At 56.9% G+C, this 7,735-nt stretch overlaps 2 protein-coding genes across 3 annotated transcripts in view; both read right to left on the reverse strand.

Annotated features, from left to right (window-relative positions):
• Positions 1–781: 781 nt before the first annotated feature.
• HSD17B1 (hydroxysteroid (17-beta) dehydrogenase 1) lies at positions 782–4,465 on the reverse strand. 2 transcript variants are annotated; one of them, XM_011998805.1, is made up of 7 exons: positions 4,367–4,465; positions 2,787–3,749; positions 2,526–2,693; positions 2,188–2,367; positions 1,921–2,014; positions 1,397–1,574; positions 793–1,310 (listed from the first exon to the last, which is right to left on the reverse strand). In XM_011998805.1, the coding sequence occupies exons 2-7, from the start codon at positions 2,881–2,883 to the stop codon at positions 1,065–1,067; spliced, it is 963 nt and encodes a 320-aa protein (XP_011854195.1). In that variant the 5' UTR covers positions 2,884–3,749; positions 4,367–4,465; the 3' UTR covers positions 793–1,064. The 2 variants fall into 2 exon arrangements, with proteins under 2 accessions (XP_011854194.1, XP_011854195.1); XM_011998804.1 differs by lacking the exon at positions 4,367–4,465 and having other exon boundaries at positions 782–1,574; positions 2,787–3,286.
• Positions 4,466–5,877: 1,412 nt separating this feature from the next.
• Positions 5,878–7,735, reverse strand: part of NAGLU (N-acetylglucosaminidase, alpha) — a 35,958-nt gene continuing 34,100 nt past the window's right edge. The window contains exon 10 of the mRNA XM_011999024.1: positions 5,878–7,303. Coding sequence (XP_011854414.1) covers positions 6,093–7,303 — 1,211 coding nt within the window. The 3' untranslated portion in view covers positions 5,878–6,092. The remainder of the gene's footprint in view (positions 7,304–7,735) is intronic.

Genomic DNA, 7,735 nt, shown 5'->3' on the forward strand with positions numbered 1-7,735 from the left:
AAAAAAAAAAAAAAAAAAGACCTCTATACCAGCACTTTCAGGCATTATCTCCACCATTACTAAAACCCATTAGATAGGCATTATTATACCCATTTTACAGATGAGAAAGACTCAGAGGGCCGGATGGGGTGGCTCATGCCTGTATGCCCAGCACTTTGAGAGGCTGAGGCGGGCGGATCACGTAAGGTCAAGAGTTTGAGACCAGCCTGACCAACATGGAGAAACCCCATCTCCACTGAAAATACAAATTTTTTTTTGTATTTTGTATTTTCAAATACAAAAAGGGCCGGGCATGGTGGTGCATGCCTATAATCCGAGCTGAGGCAGGAGACTCACTTGAACCCGGGAAGCGGAGATTGTGGTGAGCCGAGATCAACCCATTGCACTCCAGCCTGGGCAACAAGAGCAAAACTCTATCTCAGGAAAAAAAAAAAAGAAAGAAAGAAAGAAAAGAAAGACTCAGAGAAAGTAAGGAACTTGCCTGAAGTCTCATGGCTAATAGGGTCCAGGTCATAACCTGACTCTACTCCAACCCAAGTGCCACCTAACTCCTCCTGCAGATGCCCATTGGGTATCCAGAGACTGTGTCTGGGCTTTAACGTGGACTTGAGGCGTGATCCTGGGCTGCTTCTTTCTGGACTTCGGTTTCTGAGTTGCTCGGTTGGTTGGTTGGTTTGATTAATTGACGGGTCTCACTCTGTCGCCCAGGCTGGAGTGCAGTGGCCCCATCATGCTCACTGCACCCTCCAACTCCTGGGCTCAAGGAATGGTGCCACTGTGCTGATTTTTAAGTTTTTTATTTTTGTAGAGATAGGGGTCTCACTATGTTGCTCTGGCTGGTCTCCAACTCCAGGGCTTGAGCAATCCTCCTGTCTCCGTCTCCCAAAGCGCTGGCATTACAGGCGACAGCCATTGCGCCTAGCTGCTCTGGTAAAACTGGCTAACGCGATGTATCTTAGTTAGCCACCCACAGCCGCCGCCACCACCACCGCCGCCCCGTCCCCAGGGACCACACAGACCCAGAGGACAAAGAAGGGCGAGGGAGACAGCGGCTGTGGAAGACTTTACTGCGGGGCGGCTGGAGGATCGCCGAGCTCAGGGTCCCCCACCCCACTGGGCCCGGCCCCGCCCCCAGTCCCGGCCCCAGCCTCGGCCTCTGCTGGATCGTCCCCGAACACGTGCCGGTGCATGGCGGCCACGTAGTTGGAGCCGCTGGGGTCGTCCAGGCGCATCCGCAGCAACGGCAAGAAGCGCTCGGTGGTGAAGTAGCGCAGGGTCGGCTTCGGGGCGCGTAAAGCGGTGAGGAAGACCTGCGGCAGCGGAAGGAGCGCTCTGGCCACCAATGCGCGCTGGAGGACGCACCGCCCCGGCTCCCGGAGTCCAGTCCCGCGCTCACCTCCGTCACCTCTTCAGGGTTCTGCGCCTCCTCGCGAAAGACCTGCTTGCTGTGGGCGAGGTATTGGTAGAAGCGGTGGAAGGTGTGGATGTCCGTGCGGTCCAGCACCTCGTCTGGGCTGCCCAACACCTTCTCCATGAAGGCGGTGTGCACTGGACCGCACTCGATCAGGCTCAAGCTGCCGGCCCGAGAGCAACGAGTGGGCGGGGGCGGACGCGAGCCAGGCACCAGTCCCAGCCCCAACTCCAGCCCCAGCCCCGACCACGTCCCGGGCCCCGCACTGCTGCGCTGCGCAGTGAGGCAGAAAGGGTGCTGGTGATAACCAGAACATTTGAAACGCGGGTTCCTGCTGGAGCAGCCCTCCCAAATCCATCTGAGGCTACGCGGGAGCCCTGGCACACAGCAAAAGTGAGCTGGGCAGGGAGGGCCAGGGAGATCGCCCCAGAGCAGCTCCCGCATGACGGGGTGCTCGGGGTCTCTAGGTCAGAGTTCAGAGGGTTGGGGAGACGGAGGTGTTGACTCACTGGACCCCAAAGGGCAGCAGCAGAACTGCCAGACTCTCGCATAAGCCTTCGAGCGCGAACTTGCTGGCGCAGTAAACGTCATTGAAGGGTAGCCCTTAGGTGGGGAGACGAGGTTCCTGAGGCCCAGGGGCCAGGGGGTCATACCCGGGAAGGCGGTGCCCCTCCAAGCTGACTGTACCCCTCCCCCTACCCTCCCACCGGAGCCTGCTTTCAAGGCTCAGCTCCCCACACAATCTGGAGCTGTGGAGGCCAGTACCTACCACTCACCCATCAATCCTCCCACGCTCCCGGTCACCAACACGCGTCCCGAACCGCGCCGCTTCATGTCTGGCAGGAAGGCCTGCAGCACCCGCACCGTCCCCACCACGTTCACGTCCAGCACAGAGGCCACGGCGTCCTCCCCCACCGCCTCCAGCGGCCCCAGTAGGCCCAGGCCTGCGTTACACACTGCAGGGACAGAGGCCCGACCAGCCTGCCTCAGCATCACCCTCAGCATCACCCTCAGCACAGCCTGTGCCCTCGTGCTCCCTGGGCCTCGGGACATGTTGGGTTGAAGGCAGGGTGGAGAAAGCTCCTAGGAGCCCATGTGTTTCTGGGAGGCTCACCCAGCACGTCCACACGGCCCTCAGTCACGCGTTCCCGGGCAGCGGCCACGGATTTTGAGTCCCTTACGTCCAGCTGCAACGTCTCTAGGGATCCCAGAGGGCATCCCCGGGCCCGGGCAGCCTCCCACAGCCGGCCCTGTGTTTTCAGGTCCCTCAATGTAGCATATACTGGAGGTTTTGGGAGAGAAGGAAGATCTGACTTGTCTTCTGGCCTCCAGGGGCTCCTCCCTTCTCTCCCTCCCTGTCCCTACCTATCTATACCTTTGAAGCTCTGGGATGGGTCTGAAGCCAGACGTACCGCCAAGTGCAGGCCGATGCCCGAGGAGCAGCCGGTGATGAGCACCACGGTGCGGGCCATGGTGAGACTGTGGGGAGAGGCTGGGGCTCTGGGCTGGATATCACCTGCTTCGCCCCGCCCCGCCCGCAGGCCCCCACCCCTTGTTGTGTCTCCCACGCAATCTCAAGGATAAGCCCTCCTGCGGGTCCCTGGCCCGATCTCCCCACCCTGTTCTGAGCCAAAACAGACATGAGCCCACTGCTTGGAACACCAAACTGTCCTGGTTGCTGGTCAGAGGGAGGGGAGGTGTGGGTTCCCACGTGGGCACAGAGTAGCCCCCGGGGAATATTCCCCTGGGTATGCCTCTGTGCCACCGGAGCAATTATAGTGACCACAGTTTGCTGCAGAGGTTGTGAAAGTAAAGGCGCTAGGACGTGGGAGATGATTGTATATGTGTTGGTTTTGTCCACAGTTCCTAGCTCATAACTCACATGACCATGGTTAGTCTTTCATTGTAATGTTGGGGCACCTCAGGCGTCAAAAAACAGCCTCTCCTCTCTCTGACCTTCTCCTGTCCTCTTTTCAGCTGCCCAAGGCAGGACTCTAATCTGATTGTGGTTGTAGGATCCTCATTCCAGAGTGGGTCCTTGCCCCATACCCTGGAGAAAGGAATGCTGCACAAAGGCCCAAAGAATCTGGACCAGCCTTGCTAGGCTTAGATCAGACCCTTTTTGCCCAGTCACATTATCACAGTTGTCCATGCTTCAATCATGGACAGCCAATGGAGTTCTCCATAAAAGGCCCAAAGGACAGGGTTCGGGGAGCTTCTGAGAGCTCAACACGTGGAGGCTGACAGAAGGTGAAGAACTCATCCATGTGCCCAGAGGGTGATGTAACCCAAACTCTACAGAGATAGAAGCTCCTGCTCTGGACCCTTCCAGACCACCCTGTCTGTATCTTTTTTTTTTTTTTTTTTTTTTGAGACGGAGTCTCGCTCTGTTGCCCGGGCTGGAGTGCAGTGGTCGGATCTCAGCTCACTGCAAGCTCCGCCTCCCAGGTTTACGCCATTCTCCTGCCTCAGCCTCCCAAGTAGCTGGGACTACTCGCCCGGCTAGTTTTTTGGGGTGTTTTTTTTTTTTTTGAGACGGAGTCTCGCTCTGTCGCCCAGGCTGGAGTGCAGTGGCCCGATCTCAGCTCACTGCAAGCTCCACCTCCTGGGTTTACGACATTCTCCTGCCTCAGCCTCCCGAGTAGCTGGGACTACAGGCGCCCGCCACCTCGCCCGGCTAGTTTTATTTTTTGTATTTTTTTTAGTAGAGACAGGGTTTCACCGTGTTAGCCAGGCTGGTCTTGATCCCCTGACCTCGTGATCCACCCGTCTCGGCCTCCCGAAGTGCTGGGATTACAGGCTTGAGCCACCGCGCCCGGCCAGTTTTTTGTATTTTTTAGTAGAGACGGGGTTTCACCGTGTTAGCCAGGATGGTCTCAATCTCCTAACCTCGTGATCCGCCCATCTTGGCCTCCCAAAGTGCTGGAATTACAGGCTTGAGCCACCGCGCCCGGCCTGTCTGTATCTCTTCATCAGGCTATTTATTTCTAACCTTTAAAATATCCTTCGAGGCTGGGCACAGTGGCTCATGCCTGTAATCCCAGCACTTTGGGAAACTGAGGCAGGGGGATTGCTGGAGCCCAGGAGTTCAAGACCAGCCAGGGCAAGAGTGAGACCCGGTCTCTAGAAAAAATATTTAAAAATTAGCTGGGTGTGGTGGTGTGTGCCTGGAGTCCCAGCTTACTTGGTGGGGGATCAAGGCTGTAGTGAGCCAAGATCGTGCCACTGCACTCCAGCCTGGGTGACAGAGCCAGACCCTGCCACTGTACTCACTCTGGGTGACAGACTAAGACCCTGTCTCAAAAAAAAATGAAGAGAGAAAAAAATTTTCCTTGTAATAAAGCAGTAAATAAGGGTTTCCCTGTGTTTTTTGGGTCACTAGAGCAAATGAGTTGACTCCATAGAGGGGAAGGGGGTCTCAGGAACTCCAACTTGAAGCCAGTCAGTCAGAAGTTGTCGGGACCAGGACTTGTGACCTGTGGGAAGGAGGGTGTAGTCTCATGAGTCTGTGCCCTCACCCTGTGGTATCTGACGCCGTCTCTGGTTGATTACATTGGAACTGAACTTGAGGACACCCAGCTGCTCTTCACTGCTTGCCGCGTGGGAAAAATTCTCCAAATATTTGGTGACAGAAGTCTCCTGTGTTGGTGACTTGTTGTGGCATGACAGCTAAGGAAAACACTGTTTGAAAAAAGGTTTTCCTGGCCAGGAGCAGTGGCTCATGCCTGTAATCCCAGCTCTTTTTAAGAGGCTGAGGCGGGCTGATGATGAGGTCAGGAGTTCGAGACCTGCCTGGCCGATAATTAGCCCGGCGTGGTGGCACGCGTCTGTAGTCCCAGCTACTCCGGAGGCTGAGGCAGAAGAATTGTTTGAACCCAGGCGGCGGAGGCTGCACTGAGCCAAGATGGCGACACTGCACTTCAGCCTGGGCATCAGAGAGAGACTGTCTCTAAAAAAAAAAAAAAAAGAGGTTTTCCTTCAACAGGAGGCATTCTCCTTTCAAAGGAGAGGGGTTAGTATTAAAAACAGGGATGTGATCCAGCACTATGGCTCACTCCTCTAATCCCAGTACTTAGGGAGGCCAAGGCAGGAAGGCAGGTGGATCACTTGAGGTCAGGAGATCAAGACCAGCCTGGCCAACATGGTAAAACTCCGTCTCTACTAAAAATATAAAAATTAGCCGGGAGTGGTGGTGTAAGCTTGTAGACACAAAAGAATCGCTTGAAACCAGGAAGTAGAGTTTGCAGTGAGCAAAGATTGTGCCATTGTACTCCAGCCTGGGCAAAGAGCAAGACTCCATCTAAAACAAAACAAAACAAAACAAAACAAAAAAACAAACAAAAACAGGGATGTGAGGCAAGGGATGGGAGAACAGGTCCCACCCCGGGGCCATGCTATAGCCCTGAGTCCTCCCAATCATGGCAGCAGTGACCTTCTCATTCTGACAGACCCAGGGGACTCATCAGTTTAAGTGGAAAGAAAACAGTACTTTAATCCCACACTTTGGGTGGTGGTGGAGGGCAGTTCATTTCCCTCCAGTTGCCCCAGGCCACACCCCACCAGCAGGCCATGGGGCCTCCTCCCAGGCCTGGGTTATCCTGTGATGCTTGTCCAGCTCCAGGCCCTGGAACCTGCCCCGGCTTGGAGTTAGTGGAAAACAAGGCCCAGGGTGGCGAATCTATCACCAAGAGCCAGCCACCCAGCGGGGGTAATATTTGAGGAAGATCTTCTTGGCCAGGTCCACAGTGTCTCCTCGTGGCTGGCTGGGGTACCTCGGCTTGCTGAGGACGAAGGCCTGCTCCAGTTGGAAGGCATTTTTGTCAAACTGGTGCTGTTGGAAAGGGATGCCCTGGGCCACACTGTCAGCCAGCGCCTCCAGGAAGAGCCGCCAGCGAGGGGTGTAGTAGTTGGCCACCAGCCCCGCCAGCTGCTTGTTGGCGTAGTCCAGGATGTTGCCTTCTGGCCCCCACAGGGTCAGCTGGTAGCGGCTGTTCTGCTCATAGAAATCGGCCTCGGCCTCACTGACGGCCGCTGCTCGGGCCTGCTCCAGCCAGCTGCCCAGCAAGAAGCGGCTATCACTTCCCAGCAGCTCGTCCAGCGCCGGCAGCAGCTCATAGGCCAGGACGCCTCCAGCCCTCAACAGGGAAGTTAGCTCCTTGCTCAGGTAGGCACTCCTTGCCTCCTCATAGTACAAGCTGACCAGCTCCTGCACCGCCTGCCGAGTGAGGTCCAGCAGGTCATAGCGGAAGGCAGGGCTGGCGGCCAGGGAGGGAGCAGATGTGAGCAGCAGCCGCCAGGCCTCAAACACACTGGATCGGTTGTACCAGACACTGGTATTCATCTGTAGGGACGGCCGCCTGACCAGCGGGCTGCGATTGTGGCCCCTGCAGACCTCCCCGGAGCAGTTGTACACACTCCGGAGCAGTAGTCTCCACGCTGCCCCTGCGTCTGGATGGGAGACCCCATACCGCTGGGCAGCAAAGTTGGTCACCCAGGCCGCCAAATCTGGCACTGGGTCCTTTCGCCAGCCCAGCTCAGCCATGAGGGAATAGACCACTTCGTTCTGGCTGATGCCCTCGGGGGCCATGCCCGTGCCTACCATGGTGGAGTTGGGGAAGAGGCGGGCAGCTTCTGGACCTCCGTTCACGGCCTCCAGGGCTCCAAACAGACCATGGTTTCCCCCAAAGTTGTGCAGCATGCACCAGATGAAGGGCTGGCCCTGGAAGGAGGCGGTGCGGGTGTACACAGGCTGGCTCTCAGCAAACAGGTCCAGAACCAGGAGGCGGCCACGAGGCACAGCCCCCAGCACAGCCCCAATCTGGGCGGGCCCCCAGAACTGGGGCTGGTGCTGGAAGAGCCAGCCTTGAAGCAGCCACACAGCCTCAGTATCCACTGTGGTCAGGAGGTGGGGGGAACAGAGAAGAGGAGTGATGAGACAGAGGGGCCAGGGAATGTTCACCCCACTCTACGGACGACTCTCTCTATCCCAGGGCATGGCTTCCCGTGACCCCCACCAGCGGGACGCTCTGTCGCACATACGCTGCCCCGTCCTTATCGCTTCCTTCTGGAAACTCCAGCACAGGGTTCAGCAGCTTGGGGGAACATGAGAGTTACCCAGAGGGCTCCTTAAAACATGGGGCTTCCTGGCCGGGCGCGGTGGCTCATGCCTGTAATCCCAGCACTTTGGGAGGCCGAGGCAGGTGGATCACGAGGTCAGGAGATCGAAACCATCCTGGCTAACATGGTGAAACCCCGTCTCTACTAAAAAATACAAAAAAATTAGCCAGGCATGGTGGCGGACGCCTGTAGTCCCAGCTACTTGGG

This window comes from Mandrillus leucophaeus, unplaced genomic scaffold, assembly GCF_000951045.1.
Source record: "Mandrillus leucophaeus isolate KB7577 unplaced genomic scaffold, Mleu.le_1.0 Scaffold58, whole genome shotgun sequence".
Classification (NCBI taxonomy): Eukaryota; Metazoa; Chordata; class Mammalia; order Primates; family Cercopithecidae; genus Mandrillus; species Mandrillus leucophaeus.